This window comes from Emericellopsis cladophorae (assembly GCF_022114955.1).
Source record: "Emericellopsis cladophorae strain MUM 19.33 chromosome Unknown NODE_1_length_1489480_cov_119_871856, whole genome shotgun sequence".
Lineage (NCBI taxonomy): Eukaryota > Fungi > Ascomycota > Sordariomycetes > Hypocreales > Bionectriaceae > Emericellopsis > Emericellopsis cladophorae.
Window position 1 is genome coordinate 750,535 of NW_026250926.1, and position 21,224 is coordinate 771,758.

The 21,224-nt window shown below is 54.6% G+C and overlaps 5 protein-coding genes across 5 annotated transcripts; 1 reads left to right on the forward strand and 4 right to left on the reverse strand.

Annotated features, from left to right (window-relative positions):
• Positions 1-809: 809 nt before the first annotated feature.
• J7T54_006118 (putative RNA binding protein) lies at positions 810-3,413 on the reverse strand (the record flags this gene model as incomplete). Its single annotated transcript, XM_051503986.1, has 2 exons — positions 810-815; positions 885-3,413. 2 exons carry the CDS (start codon positions 3,411-3,413, stop codon positions 810-812), a joined length of 2,535 nt encoding a protein of 844 aa, XP_051366635.1.
• A 3,723-nt stretch (positions 3,414-7,136) lies between these two features.
• On the reverse strand, positions 7,137-9,916 carry J7T54_006119 (Serine/threonine-protein kinase-like protein; the record flags this gene model as incomplete). Its single annotated transcript, XM_051503997.1, has 5 exons — positions 7,137-7,546; positions 7,596-7,695; positions 7,750-9,590; positions 9,663-9,796; positions 9,903-9,916. 5 exons carry the CDS (start codon positions 9,914-9,916, stop codon positions 7,137-7,139), a joined length of 2,499 nt encoding a protein of 832 aa, XP_051366636.1.
• A 1,976-nt stretch (positions 9,917-11,892) lies between these two features.
• Positions 11,893-12,937, forward strand: J7T54_006120 (uncharacterized protein; the record flags this gene model as incomplete). The annotated part of the gene is made up of 2 exons (XM_051504008.1): positions 11,893-12,692; positions 12,742-12,937. The coding sequence occupies 2 exons, from the start codon at positions 11,893-11,895 to the stop codon at positions 12,935-12,937; spliced, it is 996 nt and encodes a 331-aa protein (XP_051366637.1).
• A 2,545-nt stretch (positions 12,938-15,482) lies between these two features.
• Positions 15,483-17,522, reverse strand: J7T54_006121 (Glycine--tRNA ligase-like protein; the record flags this gene model as incomplete). The annotated part of the gene is made up of 2 exons (XM_051504019.1): positions 15,483-15,884; positions 15,936-17,522. 2 exons carry the CDS (start codon positions 17,520-17,522, stop codon positions 15,483-15,485), a joined length of 1,989 nt encoding a protein of 662 aa, XP_051366638.1.
• A 943-nt stretch (positions 17,523-18,465) lies between these two features.
• J7T54_006122 (glutamate 5-kinase-like protein) lies at positions 18,466-19,993 on the reverse strand (the record flags this gene model as incomplete). The annotated part of the gene is made up of 4 exons (XM_051504030.1): positions 18,466-19,485; positions 19,538-19,648; positions 19,708-19,895; positions 19,948-19,993. The coding sequence occupies 4 exons, from the start codon at positions 19,991-19,993 to the stop codon at positions 18,466-18,468; spliced, it is 1,365 nt and encodes a 454-aa protein (XP_051366639.1).
• Positions 19,994-21,224: the final 1,231 nt, after the last annotated feature.

Here is a 21,224-nt window from a genome sequence, read left to right on the forward strand (position 1 = left end):
GACGGGAATTTGTGTGTTGTACCATATGGACCTGGCCAAAACCAAAGCACCATGATTCGTCTCTCTTGCATCTTTCGTTGTTTGACCTTAAGGTGGTGTGAGTGACTGGAGCAGGGGACGAGGAGAAGTGACCTCTTAGTGCAGAACAGAGATTATGCGTAACAAAAATTGACGCATCCCCATCTGATCCTATTTTTTTGACAGTGCTGATGATAAGGCCGGCCTTACGTAGCATTTATGCTAGTCAAGGAGTATGTTCAGTCACAGACTATGCAGTGGACAATACATGTCCAAACCTCTCTACACATCCTCTGCACAACAGTCACAACATACATATGGACAGAGTATGATCACAAGACATTTCATCCTGCTGGACCCCAAGCTATCCATGAATCCTCCTCTACTATACAAAGTTTTGTCACGCTTGCCACGCCTCGCTACCCGCGCTACAGGATGATGATGCCAATCCTAAAGCCAGGCCTTCTTTTCTTCCCTCTTCCGTGGACATGATACGCATGACCAGAGACATACAATGTGAGACGAATGACAAGTTCCCCTGATCACACGGCCACGTCAGGTCCTCTCCCGTAAGCAATGTTCGAACAGTAAAAATTGAAAACAGTTGAAGCACACGTCAGAAGACCAGCAAGGTAGGCCTCTGCTGTGATAAAGGCGCAGCCAGAGTTGTAGCCCGACTCGGCCAAGTAACAGCAGGAAGTTTCGTTCAGTCGTAAGAGGGCAAGAGCCAAGAGGAAGTGAAAATTCTAACTATAATTCAGTCGTAATGATTTTGCTGAGACCTTTTCGTCTCATCGCTGCACTTGTCGTTAGTCAAAAGAATGAAGGAGAGGGAGAGCTGCTTCAGCGGGCACTGAGGGACGTACCTGGTGCCGTCTGCCGCCCTGGCCCGGCTGGCCATAACCTCCCACATTCGGCATGCCGCCGGTATTGCCGTATCCGTAGCCAGCGCCCATGGACATCCCAAACCCAGGAGGGGGAGTCGCGTAATTGCCGGCTGCCGGACCTTGTGGGATCTGAGGCACAGACTGATTCATAGGACCACCCGGAGACACTGCCATGGGGCCATTGGCGTAGACACCATAGCCGCCGGGTGTCGTTTGATACCCATAGTTCATCGCTGGGCCGCCGCGGCCTAGCATGTTCTGCTGATATGGCATCATGCCTGGGGGTATTCCACCGTTCCCAGTCGACATCATGGACTGATTCATCTGAGAGTAGCCGGCCATTGGCTCGCCCATATCACTGCGCTGAGACCCAAAGCTCCCGTCATAGCTACCGTGTGGGCCTTGTCCACCATAGTACTGACCCTTGCCACCGCCCTGAGCCGCATGATGTCCGTTGGAGTTGGTATGCCTCGAATTGGGACGCTGTCGTTGTTCAGGATGGGCGCTAGAATCCCTACTTCCTGGTCCGGTCCGCGTTGAAAGGCCAACCTCGTCCATAAGACGCTTGTAACCCTGGTTGGGCTGCGCCTTGATGCGAATCAAAGTTGTCTTAATAGACTCGGTACACTGGACGCGATACTCTTCATTAAAGAATGGCGTGGTGAGGACTTTGAAAATGAGGGTCGCCCCATAGTTGGAATCGCGGAGGATAGCTTCGAGAACCGGCTCGTTAAAGAAGATGGCCTCCAGCATGGTGTCGCGAGCTTGAGGCTCGGCCTTTTGGTTGACGACCTTGAGCACGGTCAAGTAAGCCACCTTGTGCGTACAAAGGTGAACCAGATACGGCACTAGGCGGGGAGCTAGAACTGTGCGGCGCTGTGGCAGCGTGCATGTATCGAGATACCACGTGAGGAGAAGGGCACCGTTCTGGTCGGTCGCAAGATGAACACTGTGAATCGCAATTTGGGCCGCCAGCAGTCGCTGCTGATCCTTGGTGGCGTGGTGGCTTTCGAGACAGGCTCGCATAGCACGGGCGCCAAAGCGAGCGGACGACAGTTCCGCCATGCGAGCCATCATCGTTTCAAAGATGAAATCGGTGTACGGAGTGCCAAATTTGAGGCAGCCCTGAACAACGTAGTTGCCGAACTGGTCCAGGAATAAGGGCAAGGTGTAGGGATGGATGTTCTCAGTAATGGTTGCCATTTGGTGCGCAGACTTGCAAACGTCGATAATCTTCTGAGCAGCCCATGTACCGTTTTTGTGACAACCAACAACCGCTAGATGAGGAGCAATCCGGGCCAGCATCTGATCTTTGACATTGTCGGAGCAGTGATCAAACAGCTTCTGAACAACAGTGTTGCCCAAGTAATCAGATGACAGCTCGGCAATCTCGGGAAGCATGTCGATGGCGGCTTCTTCTATCTCGGATACCGTCAGGCTTTGGTTGTCGATGCGCTTGCGAAGCTCTCGCAGCTTGGGCGCATCATGGACCCGAGCTTGAGTCGCCTCCCGCACAGGGGGGATTTCGTCAATGTAGTCGTTGTAGGCCATGGCCTTCTCCAGCACCTCCGAGCTACGTGCAACATCCTCATTGCTGGCTCCAAGACCTTTGATCATTTCGAGAATGTCGTTGGCGATGGTTTGAAGCGCCGGAGGTGTGGGCGCCTCGTCGGATGGGAGAGCAAGCGAGGACGCCTCAGCGGTGGGGCCGGCATTGGCCTGGCTAGCCGTGCGGCCTTGCAACGGGTCTGGGCTGGGGGATGGGTAGACGCCATCATGGCCGGGAGTGGCAGAGGGCGATGGAGGCTTCGCAAAGTTAATACGGACGGGACTGGCCCCGGGGAATATCTCTTTCCCGTTCATGGCAGCCTTGGCCGCAATGGCGCTCTCGACGTTCTCGAAATTGACGAACCCGCAATTTTTGTTTGTCAACACTCTTGCTGACTTTACCGGACCATGTATCTTGAACATCTCGGCCAAAGTTGTGTTTGTCGTAGAGAGAGGAACGTTGCCAAGCCACAGAGCATTGGTCGGACCCTCGAGCCCACCCTCGTTGACGCCGAGTAAGCCATTATTGTGGCTGTTGGAGCGGTGAAGGCTCATGTTGGCGACAGCCTGCGGGAGTTCATTGTGTTCCTCCTGCATTCTCAAGCTGCTACCCCCGAGTGAGGGTATAGTGGGCATCTCGTTGGCAAAGTAGTGGGTCATCAAGTGAGCCCCGGGCCCGTCAAGAACGTTCGTAGTGTGGGCGCGGCGACGAGTGGCGGACCGCTGGTCGTTCAATGCCTGGACCTGTGCGTTGTGATAGCGAATGGCCGCGTTGTTGGCAGCGACTTCCTGCGCTAGCTTGTCGTGCATCTGCGACACGTACTGAGGGCCGTCCATACCCAAAGTATCTGTCTCGTACCCATCCTCCGGGTATTCGTCGGCATGGACATCTTTGTTGTTAACAGAATAAGAGCGGATGCGGTTGGCTTGCTTTAAGAAGTTGAGGCTAGGTTGGGCCATTGTTGCCATAGTCGCCCGTGGAGGCTGTGGTGTTCCGGCGAGTCCAAGATAGTCCAGCGTTCGCATGTGAACGTCAGACTCGTTTCCGCCCTCTCGGGAAAACTGAGACTGTGATGGCGAGCTTGGTCCGTTGGAGGGCACACTGGCGATACTGGCAAGAGTCGAGCCTCTCTCGCGACCTACGTGCGAAGGATTCCAGCTGCTGAAGATTGAAGGCCCAAATGGGGAGGAGCCAGCCGGTACAGGAGCGAACTGGGATCGCTGTGGCATAGACCCTGCGCGCAGTCTAGATAGCAAGGCTGAGCCACCCGATGGCGCGTCGTTCAGTTCGAGCCCTGGTGATGGCGATTTGTTGTAGGGAGTTTGTGATGGTGTGTTGCGCGCTGATTGTGCACCGAGTCCAGGAGGAGCCAAGTGACCAGTTCCAGGACCACCACCTGGAAATCGAGAAGGTACAGTGCCAGCACGTGCTCGCCGAGGTTGCAAAAGGCTTTCCGGAGTAGGGAGATGTCCATAATCTGGGAAGCCATCCGTTGGGGATTCGGGAATGTTCTCACGCAGAGGCGTCGAGTTTCCGCTCGTTGGGGGGCCGCCCCAGGGGTTCAGCGGCATCCCAGAGACACCTTCCTGCGCTTGAATTTCTCGAGCCCTAAGCAGAGGGAAAGAATGTCAGTGTGAGTTCTAGGGTGAGTCCGAGCCAGTCGCGCCAACGACAGCAGCGTGCAGGCCGGTCTGAAGTTTGCTTCTGGTGACACTTACCGCTTCGAAAAGAGCCTGCTCGACCCGCCGAGGTCGTGCGACGGAGAACCAGCTCCAGAGCGCGGGTTCCCTGACATGATGCTGGATGATGATAAACCTCCAACAATTCCGAAAGATGGTCGGGAGCTGCCATTCGGGGGATGCTCGATGGGCGAATTATTGGCTGATGGCGACGTGGACCGCGGCTGACCGGGGGGATGCGAGACGTACCCGAGCGAGTAGTCTCCAGGTCGCGCGCTTGACATTATAGATTAACTAGCCGGTCTCGTGCGACGGCAAGCGTATTGTGTCTTTGCTGAGGTCAATTATTGATATTTGGCGAATGCCGTTGGGCCCGTATCGAACGAGGCTCGTTTATTGTCCGACTCCACACGTGGTGTGCAATTCGAGCGCCTCGAGGCAGGTATATTCGGGCCCTATGACAAATATCAGGCTGTTCGACTGCTGTCCCCTTTGACGAGCTATCGTCGAGTGAAGAGGATGTCACACTGAAGGAAACAACAGCGAATGTCGTTGGGATAGCGACCGACGAAAAGTCTCGGCTCTGTGCCTCTGCCGAAACGTGCCGGTCGTTCAGGACAGATTGGCTGTACACGAGGCTCGTTTATTGTCCCACTCCACACGCGGTATGTACTTCAAAAGTGCCCCGAGGCAGTTATATCAAGGTGTCCAGCTCGTCGCAGGCTGTATCGGGGAGCAGGCTGGCGCAGTCTCGGCAAGTGAAGCTACGAAGCTAGCTGTGGAAAGTGCGGCGGCCGCAGGGTCAGATTGATGCAGGATCTGGCGAGTTCCTGAGGGTGCTGGCCATCGAAGGTCTGCTGGCGTAATGGGCTGGACGATCAGTCGCTCGTTCGCTCGTTCGCTCGGTCTCGTTGTGTCGATTTGCCGGGGCAATGCCAAAGGAAGGGAAATGAACCGGGGAAGAAACGATGAGGCGCAAGCACAAGGAGTTGAATTGTTAATAAACAGGCCTCATTGAATATACTGGACGGCCTGGAGAAGAAGAGGACTGTGGTGGAAGGGGAGTCGGAGGGGAAAAGATGGAGCCGGCGTGGAGGAGGCGGGTGTGGAGGGAAAGTGAGGTCGGTCCTGCTGCGTGAGCTGGGTCGAGCGAAATAGATGTGGGAGAAACGACGTCTGTCGATATTATTATCCCACGAGCAAGCTGGATCCAGTCACGTCTGCCAAGCCAGGCCACTTGAGGCCAGCCAGGCACAGCCTGAGGGCAGGGCAGCAGCAAATGGGGTGGAGGGATGCGCCTGTTGTAACTGCAAACGGAGCCCCAGCCCAGTCGGTCCTCCTCCACCCGAACATACTTGGGTAGAAGTTTGGATAGAAGGAGGCACCTACAATGCCAGGCACTTGATTATTTGGTACTTAATACTCTACCTGACATTCAAAGCTCCAGTCTATTAGATGTCCTGCCAGTGCGACTGGACGCCGACTAAAAAGTAGTACCGTACTCACTCGACAAAGTCGCTAGCGCTAGTGTGTCTGGCTAGGTGATAACCCTGTTGGGAGTGGTGCTAATATTTGCTGTCCCGTCAGGTACGGCACGGGGCCATCCATGGTCGCTGAGGGTAGTAACACTAACAGGTACTACTTGACAGTTTGTATCAGTGCTTCATCGCCTGCCTCTGCTCCTTTCCACCAGTCAACGAGATTTCTAGTAAATTGGTACTAGCTAGTATAATAGGGCTTGCAGACTTGTTCCTACATACTAATTGTACTCACATCGTCCCATATCATGGCGCAAGACGTTTGTGGCCTAAGGAAGATCGGCTGGCAGCATCCGGTGGGGCGCCCGACTGGGGCAAGGAATCCCTTCATCAGCAGCCCTAGGCAACGGATAAGGTAGCGCCTCCAGGCGATATTATTCAATCCGACTTCTTGCGAAAAAACGTAGGAAACCATTATGAAGCCGCCAAGGTAGGGATAGTCGAACCTCCAAGTCCCTAACATGCCAGCTCCTGACTCGGGTCACCACGAGGGCACAACCTGGGGTTCAGGGGCACCATCCAATTCCTCCCTCCCTCACATCCCACCCAACCAACTGGCACGACAAAAGCCTATGCGAACACATATCGTATCATTCGCAGTTCCCAACGCTTGCGCTTGACTCGTTGGAAAGCCCGTACGCGTCACCATTTGCTTGCCGTGACCCGTATTACCCCCCATCGAGAGCAGATTGCTTCATCCCTCGGCAGAAGTAAACCGCTGCCGTCACTTGTGAAGAGTGCCATTGCCCAAGCTTGCTACTCGATTCGCTACAGACAAATGGTTTTCGAAACAAGCCCATCACACTCTTCCCGTCCCCTGCGCGTCGATTTGCACGGCCGCGATGCCAGCCATGTGAGGGATGGCAAGGATCTTGTCACAGACATGCGTACCCCTGATAACAACGTGAAACATGGCAGCGGCCTATTACTGCCTAGCCCGCTCTGTTGAACTGTTCGACTGGGACAGCACAAAATTCGGCCGTTATTGTCTATGAGCCTGCGGTGACTGGGTGAAAAGTATATATTAATTATGTCCAGAGTGTGAAGCAAAACGACTTAATCACATTGACTCCTTTGTCTATTCCCTCTGTATGGGTGATCGCCCGGTATTGCCAGCCTCCGACCACCTGAGTTCATATGCAAGCATCAGTTCTCGAAATAGATAATGCCTGCCAACCAAAGCATACACCAGCGCTTGCTGCTTTCAGAAAATTCGTCATCGCTCCCGCTTCGTTGAGTTGCGCTGCTCATGTCGCGCAACTCGTCCTCATGCCACTTCTACATCAGGCCGAAACCCAGGTAGGATGGATAACTTCAACGCTAACTGCACATTCGGGGCCACATCGCACGCAGGCAGAAGACAAGGCCAGTGATCTGGCGATGTATCTGACACCGGCTCGAACACAGGAATCAAAGGTTGGCAAAAGTCGACGAGCAATGTTCAGAAAGTGCACAAAAAAGTTGCTTATTTCGGGTGCTTCTTGAAAGCCAGCAGATCAGCCAAGCTGTTCAAAGCACAGCCGTGCTTAAGGAAGTCATGCGCGAGGAGCTCGTCCGCCGACGCTCGGCTCTTGATGTCGACACAGAGGCAGACAGAGAGGAACGCCTTGAGCTCCTTGCTCAGCTTTTCTGGTTTCTTGAGCCTAGGCGTGCCGTTGGTAGCAATCAGGTACAGGGCCTTGAGGGGCTCCTCGTTGAGATAAGGGGGCTCTGATTCGATCATCTCAATGGCCATGATGCCCAAAGACCAGATGTCGACCTTGGGTCCGTATTCTTTCTGTTTCACGACTTCAGGCGCCATCCAGTAAGGCGTGCCGACCATTGTGGCTCGCTTGGACTTGGTTTCGGTCAGTTTCGCGCAGAACCCGAAATCAGCTGCAATACAGTTAGTACAAGATCAATCTGTAGGGAATGCCAGCCTCACTGATTTTGACGTTGCCACGAGCATCGAGCAAGACATTATCGCTCTTGATATCTCGGTGAATAATGCTTTGGGAATGAAGGTGGTGCAGCCCAGAGCAAGTCTAAGGGCCTCTGGTTAGCATGCAAAGCCACACGGGTTAGCGGTTACTACATACCTCGTGGCAAATTGTCGAAATCTGATCCTCCGAGATGGAGGGATTGTTGTCAATGACATCGGTCAACGCACCACCCTCCATGTACTCCAAGACCAGCCACAGCTCCGCATTGTTGTTCCGCAGAAACACGTCAATGTAGTTGACAATGTTCCTGTGCCTGCTGTCTTTCATAACCATGATCTCATTCACGATCAACTCCTTGCGGGGCTGGTGCGCGAGGTCCATCTGCTTGATAGCCACTTGGGCCCTGCTACCCTGTTGACGAAGGATTTCGCGAGCGACGCCCTGGGCAGTGTCCTTGATCTTGGCGACGTAGACGGAGCCAGATGCACCCTGGCCAATCTTCTTCTGCTTGGAATACGACATGTTGGGGTCGTCTTTGGACACCGCTTCCTTGAGCTTGGCCATGACCTCGCCCTCGGACATGGTTGACATGCGGACATCCTGCTTGCGCTCGCTCGGCGAAGGCTTGGCGGTCAATGCAGCTTCGGCAGCTTTGATGCCGTCGGCAGGTGGATCCTTGTGACCATGACCGTGACTGGGCTTCGGCGCCACATTGAGTGGTTTCGGCGCAGCCGCTGGCACCCTCTGTGATGCCTGGGAATGTTGTTGAGATGGCTTGTACTGTGGTGCGCCATGCCCGTTCTGGGGGCGCGGAGCTCCTGGAGAGCCCGAGGGCGGGTTGTCGTTGCGAGGTGCTCGGGGTGCCTCCCTGGGGGTTGAGCTGCTGGACTGTGGCTGCATCGGGGGCCGTTGGCCTCCCGAAGTCGAGGGCGCTGGTGGTGCAGGTCGCTGGGCGCGCAGGGAGCCCTGCTGTTGTGCCGATGACTTGGGTGCTGGGGGAGGTGCTCTAGATGGGTTGAACCGCTCGTTCTGTGACGGGCTGGAACTTCCGTAGCCGCCTCCGACTTCTTGTTTGGCTATGGGCACCTTGTGTTTGGGTAGGGAGGCGTTGTAAGCCTCCAGCTCCCGACGCTCCTGTTCTTCTGCTTCCCGACGCTTTTGCAGCTCAAGCTGCTTCCTCCGTTGCTCCTCGCGCAGCGAATCCTGCGACCCGTGACCACCTTGCACTTGCTGCCGCTGTTGGTCCTGAGGGTATTGGTCAGGGCGTCGCTGACCATTTTGGCTCGATGGCGTTGGGGGTGTGTTGTAGCTCGGCTGACGCTGGCCGGCCCCGGGAGGCGGGGGCCGAGGGGGGGCAACTCCGCTGTTCCCTGGATAGCCGAGCTGTTTGTTGCCAAGTGAGGACGCGGGAGGCGTTGGTGTGAGGCTTGGGTATTGGTTAGGGTTCTCTGCTCTCTTGGCCAAGTCCGTGGTGTAGAAGTCCAAGACTTCAAAGACCGCCTGGGGATTGCGCTCATAGTCTTCCTTGGTGATTGCAGATGAGTTCAACAGACGAGACCACTCAGGGGGCAACCCAATGAATTCACCCGTCGTAGCATCAAATCCAACATGGACGGCGTGGGAGAAGTTGGTGGGGTTGCTGACGCCGCCCATCCCTGGGCAGGCGCCGTATATGAAGTCGATCCATTCGTACAGTTCGTCGTCGCCTTTGACGCGGATCTGTAGTGTCTTTGTTTGTCCATCGTCTTCGCCTGGAGCCGTGGAGGTCCCGTCGGGCTTTCGCTTGACCTCGAAGATGGTGCCAGCCGACTCAGCTCGAGCCACATTGACCACATCTTTGAGCAGAATTGTGTATGCGACTTTGCTATCCGGCTGCTTGTGGAAATCCAGGGACTCCTTGCGAAGGATCAAGTACTTGTTCTTCCACGTTTGGATGAAGCTCTTTTCTTTGACCGACGCCCATCCCTCCTTCTTCACCGCAACTCCGCCCATGCCGTCTGTACTGTTAGATTGCTGACGAGCGATCGGGAGGGACACTGTGGACCCAGTGTAGGTTGAGGTGGCCGTACTGCGGATGGGAGAAATGGCCATGTTGGCCATGCTCCCGGGAAGATTGGCATTTGGGGTCAGAGCGAGACGAGGACGGTCCGATGGAGGCTTAGGTGCTGGGCCAGGGTTCATGAATTGACCCGTTGAGTACATGCTATGCCAACCATTAGCAAAAAGAGTCAAAGTTTCGCCTAGCGATATCGCGTTGCGATCTAGCGGCTGCAAGAGCAAGCTCGAGATCCCCCGCAAAATGTACGTACTTGTCTTGAGACATTTCGCCAGATTGCAATGCTGAGGGTATCCCAAAAGAAATGCGACGATTACAGATGCGCCGCAGCAACCAGGCGCGGTGAAAACAGAAAAGGCTATTGATCAGGGATTGTAGATCCAGGTGCCATGGAGCGGCTTCGGTCCGGCGAAGAGTATAGTCGCTGGCGAGAGGGCGGTCGAATCGAGCTTGACAGGAGCGCCCAAGCAAGCGGTCGGGTCGAGTGTGGAGCGGCTGTTCGAGGGGTATTCAAGCCGGTTCTGGCAATCACAAGTGAATGTGGCAGTCCTGCAAGCTTCGCTGTAGTAGCGAGAGGTCGCCGACACTCGAGAGGTCCGAATTGTCGGCGGTGCAGTCGTGCAGAGGCCTGATATTGGAAAAGTCCAAGGTCCAGCCACCGTTGCCCCTGACTAATGAAAGGTCGCGGCTGCAAGCTGGCGCGATGCTGGCGCAGAAAAGTCCGCTCCAGCTAAGGTATTATGGTGGCAGGTTCAGAACAAGGACAGAACAAGGACAAGCAAACACCACGGGAGACGACGATGGGAAGGGGCGGCAGATAGGGAGGGGTGAGGAGAAAGGAGGGCGCTGCAGGAGTAATGGACAATCCAAGATCCGGGATACCTTCGCTCAGGGATCTGTCTGGATCAGCGCCCAGTCCAGCAGTGGAAGGTCCAGTCCAGTCCTCAGTTGCTCCAGTCCTGTAACTGCGGGCAGCAGCAGGCCCGGGACGCTTGGCGCTTAATTTATTGATCGTTTCTGTCATCCATCTCGAGCTATGTTCAGCCTGAGGCGGGCAGAGGGGCCTTGCCCGCCTGGCGTCTGAGCAGCTCAGCAGACTGAGCTCACTCTTCAGGTGGCGGCAGCGCAGCTTGCTCAGCGCTGAGCACTTGCAAGTTGAGCGCTAATTAACAACAAGTGTTATTTAAAGACTTCTTTTGCTATCCATATCTGTAACAGGGCGCTCTAAGTTGGCATTTCACTTGCTGTTCGAGTGTAGAAGCTAACGTAGTCCGCGACAATGAAGCAGTGTGACTAGGCCAGAATCCTACCTTAGTCTCACGAACATTGCAGTGAGGAGTACAGTGTTGATGTAAGTACTACTAAAGTAAGTAATATAAGTGCCTTGACAATAAAGCAGCTGATGTCAAACAATACGTATACCAGATATCTCAACTGCGCGTGCTGCTGCGCCCAATTATTTTCATCGCCGGTCGGCGCAAAGGTGTATCCGTACGGTGGATCTTATTAGTGAACTTCAGGTGTAGCGAGCTCAGGCAGTCGGTGTTTCAATCCCAAGGAAACACAAGTTATGCAATTCAACTGTTACGAAACAACAACTTCTCTACCAGTACTCGGCTGCGGCGAATATCGCCAGGAGCAGATTGACCATCCCACCTGATTCAAATGAGCTCAATCTATACGCGCGCTTCTTGAGATGTCACGTAAGGTGGTCAAGTACCTATGCAATCCTCAACCACATTTAAGTAAGTAGTGCTCATTCATGACAATAAGGGCGACAAATGAGTCTCACCTTTCGCGGTCACACGCCCGAAAATATTGACTTGATACCGCTCAAACGCCATCCGACTGTAGAGCCTCCAGTCGCTTTCCCCTTATCAACGCAGTACCAGGCCACTAACAAGAGCGAGTACCTGGCAAATGGCGTGGAATAGCCGGCCCTCTCTGTCCAGACGACGACTACCTAGGTACGGGTGGGTGTGACGGCTTCCCCTCAGACCGTGCGCCTCAGTCATTGCGCGTTTCGTGACTTCGCCACCCGAAGCATCCATTCCCTTTAGACTTTTGGTGCCCTTGCGCATTCCCATCCCATTCATCATCGCCAAACCATCTTCCTTTTACTTGATTTGACTTCTTCCCTCTCATTATCCATCAGAACCATCGAATCTACGGCCTTTCCAACAACTTGCACATTCACATACAACAAAGCAGCGACTGTACGGCCAACACGCCCGCTGTCCGCTATGTTTCTGCACCAAATACTCATGGCGGCCTCGGCTGCCGCCTTCCTCGTCGTTCCCGAGACGGTCGATCACGGCGAGGATTCTTTCAGCGCGCTCCCGTTCGACGCCTATACCGCCGATATTCCCGCCCACGCCATGAGCCAGACTGTGGATGTACCATGCAGCGGCTGCGAGGGCGACCAAACCCACCTCAGCATGGAGCTTGCCGTGGAGGATGGCACCCGGCTGACCATGAACGGCTTTGAGCTCTATCCCAGCACCGACCCGTGGCGCGGCGACTTGATGGCGACGGTAGTCGAGGGCGAACAGCAGCAGGACCAAAAGCTTGGCTATGCCATGGCTGTTACTCCCATGGGGTATGATGAGGATCAAGCCCTGGAGGTCATTAAGGTTTCCTTGCACATTATCGAGGTCGGGTTCGAATTCATCGACGACATCCCCAAGGTCGACATCACGCTCATCAAGGCCCACACCAATGAGATCCTACTGGGCGATGTTCGCATGGAGGAGCAGAGTCGACCCGCTTGCGAGAGCATGTTCTGTCAGGTCAAGCAGGGTATCGACAAGGCGTGGAAGGGTCTCAAGGCTGGCTGCAACAAGCACCACGGCCACCATGGCCACCACGGACACCACAGACACCAGGGCAAGCCTCACGCCCAGGCTGATGGAGAGCGTCTCCAACCTGGACGTCATGGTCACCATGCCCACGCCCACAACTGGCTTGGTCTGCTCAAGTTCATTGCGATCGACATCGCACTTCCCGTCCTGACGTTGGTCGTGGCAGGCGTCGGTTTTGCACTGTACGTTTACATCGCTTACTTGCCTGCGTTCACTGCTAACATCATTTAGTCTCTTCATCGGCTTTTGCTGCTTCATTGCGGTTGTCGCAAATTTCCGCCGAATCATCTGCAAGTCTTCTAGCTCCAAGGCTCGCCCTACTGAACCGGCTGCCGAGGAAGAGAAGACAGGTCTCATGGAGACCGAGGCCGACGACCAGGAGCCCCCGCCTCAGTACGAGGGCCGCCAAGGCCACGTTCAGCTGTAATTCGTGTCGTGTGACAGTATCAGCTGTGACGCCAGTGTAGGCGAGGGTCGACCCGTTTCTCTTTTCCGTTTGCTGCGGCTCCAATAACCCAAGTCTACAATTGCTGGGGACTCATTTGTTTCGGGTTGCCGCAAGAACCAGCGTTCAGTAATGTCGGGCGTTTTGCTAGATTGCCTTGGTGCACACTCTCCCTGAATATCGCAGTTTTCTTTCTTATGTGTAACGTTTCTATGCAAATAGCACGAAAGTTGCATTCTCGTTGACATCCCACTGAGAATGGCGCACCACAATGTTGTCAAGTACAGATTTACACTCGCTGATGACACTTGGTATGAAATACAAACGCTTCATCGCTGTGAATGAAATACCCATCCCATCAAAACAACTGACGTGGCATACTTCAAGTACCGAGAGAGCACTTCAGTCAGTGTCTTGCCTTCTGTTTTCCTTTCGCACGCATCTTCATGTTCGCAAGCATCTTCGCTCGGCTTGGCTTCTTTGGAGACGAAGGATCCATCACGCTCGCCGGCTCCCTAACCCGAGGCCCAGCCTTCTTCCTTTCGTCATTGAGTGCTTTCAAGGCGGCGTTTGCGAGTTGGTACTTTGTCGTCCGCCTGGCTTTGCACTCGAGGCGTGGGCACTATCCGTCAAGCTCTGCCTCAAGTTCGAGCTTCTGTTCCATGTGAACAGAAACAGCATGGGTAAACGTAACGTTATCAAAGTCGTACTACTCCCTCAACTTGCGCCACTTGGGACGGCAGCGCGCGATCTCTGCCTTGGAGTATGACAAAACAAATACACCTGCGCCTCCGAACTTTGCAAAATTACGCGACCGCAACTCCAACATCTCCATTTTCCGGCGGATGAGCTCGTACTCCCTTGTGAATGTGTCCAACCACCTTTCATGCCGGTCTGCGAAGGTCTCCAAGACATGGTCAACGTCCCGTGTTAGCAGCGATACCACGACAGCATACTTGTAGTTTCTCAACAGACGGAGGGTAGCGCCATCTGAGTCTACTGAGGAAAGATACCCTAGCATAATGTTTATTTCGTCGACCTTGAAGGGGAAACTTTTCTTCATATACCGGAGCTTCTCTCTGTAACCAGGTACAGCTTCTCTCCATGGGTTCATCTGCTCGAAAGCGCTTGAACAGAGTCTCGCCATCCGCTGAACTGTCGGGTGCCTTAAATCTAGACCGTCCTGGACGGGACGTTTGCAGCTTTCCTCCGTGGGCAAGCCCAACGCAAGCTCGAAGCCAGCACAGTCTGACAGTCCAAATTGCATTGGTATTCCTGAGAGCAAGGCTTGGTCGGTGGGTGAAATCCCTGCGAGAAAGCCCATCTTGACGAAGCACGAGTAGACGAGCGGTTCAATAAGGCCTAACACCACCGAGCATTGCGTGTGCGTCATCTTGCTCAGCTGCCCATGAATACGACACAGGGGCAACGCCCTGAGTGTGACGGGGTATGTTCTGAGGTCGATTCCAGAATCTGGGAGGTTGTCTAGCCATATAATGGTTTTGATCATCATTTTTGAGGCAAACATGTGTTGCGTCGAGTGGTAATGACAAGCCGCGGAGCACCATCGGAATCCATCATAATGCTGGGGCCGTTGATGACACCCAAAACAGTCGACAAGCTCATTGAGGCGTACGAAGTGGCTTTGGAAGGGACTCTGTTGTAGGCAATGCAGGAATGCATTCTTTTGGCTTGGCGACAGTGATTGCACCAGCTTCTGGAGTCGGGACTCAAATCGATATATGGAGAGGCAACGTTGCAGCACGGGGCCTGGTGTGGAAGACGGAAATAATTGAGTCTCTGGCAGCCATTTGGCGTCGTCCCCGATTGTAGGAAACAGGTCGACGGCAGGTGCGTGAGCGTTGACCCCGAATTTCTCTCGCAGTCGTTCAACAAGCATATAAAACGCCGGTCTGTGTGGTGATGCCATTGTGATTGCCGGGCGAGATGATGATGTCGAGAATAAAGGGGAAAACATATAATTGCCTAAGAGGCGTTGATGGAAGAATAGTCCTAGCGAAGGGGGAGTGATGGGGGATAACAAGAATAGACCGTGAGAAGACTGGACCTCGCCATCAGCGTGCTACCAAGGAAGTGGTGATACGATACCTTCCAGGTTTGAAGTAAGGTATGGGGTACCTTCTGTAATGGCGGGCTGGAGATCCTTCCTGGTCCAGCCGCCGGTGACAGAAGGCCACAAGGGCTACAGTTTCTTTACCTAGTGCCTAGTAGGTACTAGCAGTTGTAATTACCTTAGCACACGCTCAGAAGCAGCTGGTGGCACGTTCGTGATAGCCACAGGTACTGATTGTTGCTTTCTTTGCGCGAGATGCTGCATCCTGAGTCACAGCAAGGATAGAATCGCGTCAATATGCGCTCGAATACCAGGGCATCGGTCGCACAATGGTTGTCAACGGGCTGTCACACACTGTTTCTATGTCTTCAGATTCATTGGACAATGCCAGGTCTTGGATACCGGGCCCTGTGCCCATGCCGCTAAATATGCACACATGATCCGTTCCTCTTTCTACTTCTCCCTCACAGCAACGTCAACCTCCTGACCCTCGAATGCGGGAAGCTCCTTCTGGATATCCGCCCAGGTCTTGCTCGAGTCCACCAGTGACTTGATGGCCTCGACGATCTTATCTTCCTCAGCGCGCACCTGGCTCGTCGAGTCACGGTCACGCAGAGTAAACGTGTTGTCTTGAAGGGTCTGGAAATCAATGGTGATGCCCAGGGGAGTACCAAGCTCGTCGTTACGGCTGTAACGCTTGCCAATGCTCGCCGACGAGTCATCCACACGGCTGGAGATGCCGATGCTGCGCAGGCGTTGCGAGAGCTTTTTGAGGTGAGGCTTGAACGACTGGTTGGACGACAAAGGCACAATCAGAACCTTTGTGGGAGCAACCGGGGGTGGGAAAGACAAGACCTAGTATTGGATTAGCACTGTTCCTTCGAAATGTTACGTAGGCCAACTTACACCACGGGCCTCGTCGGTCCCCTCGCTGCCACGAGTCCAGAAGTTGTGCTCAATGAGCGCATACAGGATGCGGCCAATGCCGAAAGACGGCTCGATGACGTTGGGGGTAAACTCGCGAGTATGCTCTACACGCTTGCGGAACTCGATCCGGATGGCATCGCTAGGAATCTCCGCCTTGCCGTCGCCGTAGCCTTCCACCGTGATCGTGGCCTTGCCATTGTCCTTCAGCTCATTGGCAAGCTTCTCACGGTCCGCCTGCGAAGAGGCCATGAGGGCGGCCTCGACGGTCTTTGCGTCCTTCTTGAACAGGGGACCGAACTTCTTCTTCTCGACGTCAACCTCCCACTCCTCAATGGTGATGGGCTCGTCCAAGCGAGATCGCACAACAAGAGCAGCGCCAGTCTTCTTCGCGTGGACATTCAAGTCGTATGCGCTGCGGTCGGCACAGCCAACACACTCAATCCAGCCGGATGTAGTCAACAGCTCAGCATCCCAGCAGTCCACAGCGTAATGGGCCATCTCATTCTGCATGTGCTGACGGAAACGCAGCTTCGACTGGTCAACACCAATCTTGGCGAGAAAAAGATGAATACGAGCGAGGAAGTAGCCCAGAGTCTCGTTATCGACTAGGCAGGACTTGACAGCCTCCCCAACAGCCACCTTTCTCGTCTCTGTCTTTCCAGCCAGCTGGGTCTCACGGTCGAGGAAGACGAGCTCGACATCCTCCACGTCAGGGAAACGGTGGTGTTTCTTGCCGCCCTGAGGGTCGACGAAATGCTCAATCTCAGCCATCAAGAATTCGCGAACACGCAAAAGACCGGCACGGGGCGAAATCTCGTTGCGGTACGATTTGCCAATGGATGCAGAGGCAAAGGGCATACCACCCTGGTTAAACTCGAGCAGCTTGGCAAAGTTGAGAAACTGACCCTGAGCAGTCTCGGGGCGCAGGTAGCCGGGCGAGTTGCTGCTTGGGCCGATGGTAGTCTGGAACATTAGGTTGAAGGAGACGGGGTCCGAGGGCATCTCGCCCGTTTCGGGATTCCGCAAGTCGTACTTTTTGATTAGCTCACCGAGCTCGGGGCCGCCATAGTTGTCGATCCTGGCAAGAACCTCTTCGTACTCCTGCACAAGTGCGTCGTCCAACTTGATGGCCTCCGACTTGGCCTTCTTCTTCTTCTTCTTGGGGTCATCCTTCTCTTCCACCTTGACGCCACGGGCTTCCTTGTCACCCTTGAGCCTTGCCTCCAGTACAGCCTCGACAAAGTGGTCGGCTCTCAGAATCTCGCCGTTTTTGGGGTCCTTGCACATCCAGTCGGCGAATTTGTCTACATGGCCAGAGGTCTTGAGGACTTCGTGAGGGGTCAGCACGGTGCAGTCCACCTCGAGCATGTCCTCCTCGAGGATGAAGTGCTTGCGCCAGATGTCTGTGATGTTGGTGAGGAGAGAGCAGCCTGGGGGGCCAAAGTCGTAGAGACCGCCGACGCCACCATAAATCTCGAAAGAGGGAGTGTAGAACATGCGCCGCCTCAACATGGCGTCAAGGACGGCCTTGTCGAGGGGCTGGCCCTTCAATGTGGTTGCAGACATGTTGGCTTGCGTGACGTCTTTCCGTCTGTTGACTTGTATCCGTGAGAGGTGCCTCGTCGAGGAGAGGTGACGGCGGCACGCGTTCGTCAATGTCGATGTCGACGAGGGCAGCGAGTGGAATGGACGGGGGGTTGTTGCTGAAGGTCGTTGACGTGTCAGGAACGCGAGACAGGGACCGGTCAGTCGTCGAGGCGGCGTCATTCACTGTAATATGGGCTTGACGAGGAAGTGCGCGTGAGTCACGAAAACTCAAAGCGCAACGCTTCCTCTGGAGGTGTCCAACAAGTGGGGGAGGGGTACCAGTTGCGGTGCTGGCAATCGTCGGGACGACCCTAATTGCTGGATCTTTCGTGATTGGGCTACGTACTGGTGGCTCGCGTGCAGCTGCTCCAGTCCTTCCGTCCAGGAAACGGCCGAAGCTTTTACAAAGCCGGGAGCAAGTTTTTCCGAGAAGCTTTTCCGGCCCGCAAACTTTTACCCCTCTACCCCTCCAGATCTACGTAGTGCCTACCCCTGGGCAGGCTTGAGGGTGTGAAACACCCCTCATTCGCACGCCTTGGGTGCCAAATCGAGTTTGGATGTTCATGAACCCTGACGGACATCGGGTTGAGAATCCGTAACTTGTCTAGAATCAGCCAGCCGAATTGGAAGAGACAAGTATTGGTCGCTGTAGGAGCAAGGGAAGGTGTAAAGGTTTTTTTTTAAGAGTAAATCAGTCTGTTTGAATTCAATTGGATTGAAGCCTCAAAAATCCTTCATCTTAAAAGTGCTGTACTTGATCAGTGTATCTAGCTTTTGTGGGAGCATGACACACTTGCGTGGTCATGCCCAAAATCAATATGAAAATCAGGAGATAGATCCATACACCAAACTCCGACAAGTGGGCAACATATTCGAGTACCATCTCACTTATGCAAATGCATCGCTGCGCTGATGAAATCAATCAAGCTCCAGGAGTCTGGAGGGGGGTCTGCCCAGGGGTAATGGCAGGCGTCTGCGCAGGTGTCTGCACAGGCGTGGGTGGTCTGCTGTCTTTGCGGAAGAAGACAACATGTTGCCTGTTTGCAACGTACTCGCTGTCGGCATAGCCAAGACACTCCTCGATGTCATGACTCTGATGACCCATGATTCGAGTGATCTCAGCGGAGGCATAGTTGACAATGGCACGGCCAACCTCTTCCTCAAGCTCACCGCGCATCTTGCCGTCAGGTCCGGGTGTAGGCAATCTGTTGACCACCACAATGCGAACGGGCTCATGGGATGCAAAGTTGCCCTCAACGTCGACGACACCGACGGGGAGAAGACCAGCCTTGTTGACCAAGGCGCGGTAGGCGCCTTGGTCAATGTAGATGGTGCCATGAGGGTTGAGCGTGTGTAGCAACCAGAAGTGACGATCGCGGATGGGCTCTGATGAGGGAAGGAAGCGTGTGTGAAGGGGCGGCCCGTCAGATGCGCCGGACGGTGCCATGAGGTTCAGGGACGTAGAGCTGGCGATGAGAGACAGCTCATCGACCTCATCGTCTGGTGTGCCGGCTCGCGACTGGATGGTAAGATAGTTGACAATGTTGAGAATGTTGCCGGGGTTGGAGGACCTGGTAATGATGACGGTCACGCCGGCCGACGTTCCGAGCCTGGCAGCAATGAGCTTGGTGCCCATACCACCAGTGCCTACTGACGAGCCAGCACTGGACACATCGGCGACGACGTCGGCAATGTCCTCGACAACCTCAATGGGCTTGGCATCAGGGTTCGAGCGAGGGTTCTTGTCGTAAAGGCAGTCGACATCAGTCATGAGGAAGAGGTGGTCGGCGTGAATCATCGCCGCGGTGATGGCCGACAGGGTGTCGTTGTCACCGAACTTGATTTCAGACACAGCCAGGGTGTCGTTCTCGTTGACAATGGGAATGACGCCCATGTCGAGAAGCGAGTTGAAGGTGTTCTGAGCATTGAGATACCTCGTGCGCTATGTGTTGTGTTAGTGTGTGGAAGTAGTTGCGGGTCAACAAGGCACGTACGTCGGCGATATCATTCTTTGTCAGAAGAATCTGAGCAATTGGCTGCTCTAGATGTTGGAAGAGGCCATCCCACAAGCTCATCAGACGACATTGTCCAATTGCGGCTAGGGCCTGGTTGCGTATTAGTCTTCGTGCCAGTGACAGTTGGCTTGGAGCAAGATCATGCTTACCTGCAGTTGAGAGAGATGCTTAGGCCTGTGATCGACGTCCATACGGCGCAAGCCGACGCCAATGGCACCCGAGGACACCAGCACGACTCGGTGTCCGCTCTTGCGGAGCTTGACTGCCGTGTCGACAATCAGGGTCAAGATGGGCAAAAGGGGTTCATGTGTCTTCTCGTCCACAATAGAGCTTGTGCCTGGGAAGCATGAGAGTCGTATCTTTTAGTGGGGAGGTGTGGAATAACATACCAAGCTTGATGACAACAGTCATCGCGTGAGGAGACCTTTTCGTCATGGCTGGAGGTGAAGGGGGTATCGTCAGTCTAAGTGAGGACAGGAGGTGGAACAGAGTTGACGTGGTATGGAAGCTGAACCTAAAGCATAACAGGCAGGAAAGCAGATGGGTTGAAGATGGAGAAGAAACGAGGAAGAAAAAGAACAAGGCTACAACGGGGCACGCCGAGTATAAGTAAAAAACAGTCGAGAGAGCGTCACTGACGACTCTCAGGTCGGATTCTCCTGGCGTTCATTGAAGCGTAGCAAGGTACATGAGTACATGACCCTCGACTGTGGATGAGAGTGGAGTGGAACCCTGACATATGATGCTTTGCAGCTGAAGGCTCTGCAGGTGCACTGGCATCAGGGCTCTCAGGCTGAGGGAGACCCCTATGTCTATCCCCCAGGGACTTCGGGGTGTGGACTCACCATCCATCTCATTCGTCATCAAGCACGCCAAGCAGTGGCGCGGTATTAACCTGGTTCGTGAATTGAGCCTGCGGCGGTACGGAGTATTGTCTCGCTGGTGGAACTCTTGGCCAGAGAATATGTATGCGAGCGGGTGCAATTCTGGGGGAGAAGGGGTATGGTTCGCGGGTTGCTGTCGATGCGAGGTGAAAACTTGCATGGGATGTCTGACGTTGCGTCCGAGCCTCTCTTGTGCCCAGGGCCGCTGTTGGCGCTGCGACGCTGTTTGGCTGCTGGGTGCGGCGTAGCGTGGGCTGATGCTGTGGGACCCACTCTCGACCTCCGCTCCTAGTCTTGACGTAGCGTGCGGTTTAAACATTCTCTAGGCGACGTGGGCACTGTAGCCAGGCTGGGCCAGGCTGTAGCCTGCCTAGAGCTAGGTAGCCGTGCATATTGCTGGACAGAGGGAAGGGTACATGCTTTGCGCTGCACTGTACGTACCGCACTGTACGAGCTCATGTCATCCACTGGCCAGAATCCGTCCCGCGCGGCAGGTACAAAGGCGCGCCCTGAATGGTCACTCTGGGGACCCCAGCGTCATTGCTCGCCAACGGGCCCGCTCTTCCTGCGCACTGCTCGGCGTTGGTTCGCTCACCGCCCAGCATGATGCGCGCCACGCATGGGCCTGCCACGGACATTGTCCTGGCAGAATTTTTGACTTCACCTGGATATTCAGCGAAACTGTACTCCGTACCCGTGTCGACATTTGCGGTCGAGCCGAACGCGAGCGCTCCCGCAAGCACGAAAAACTCGTCAAATTCGCGCCCATTTTGCGTTTTCAG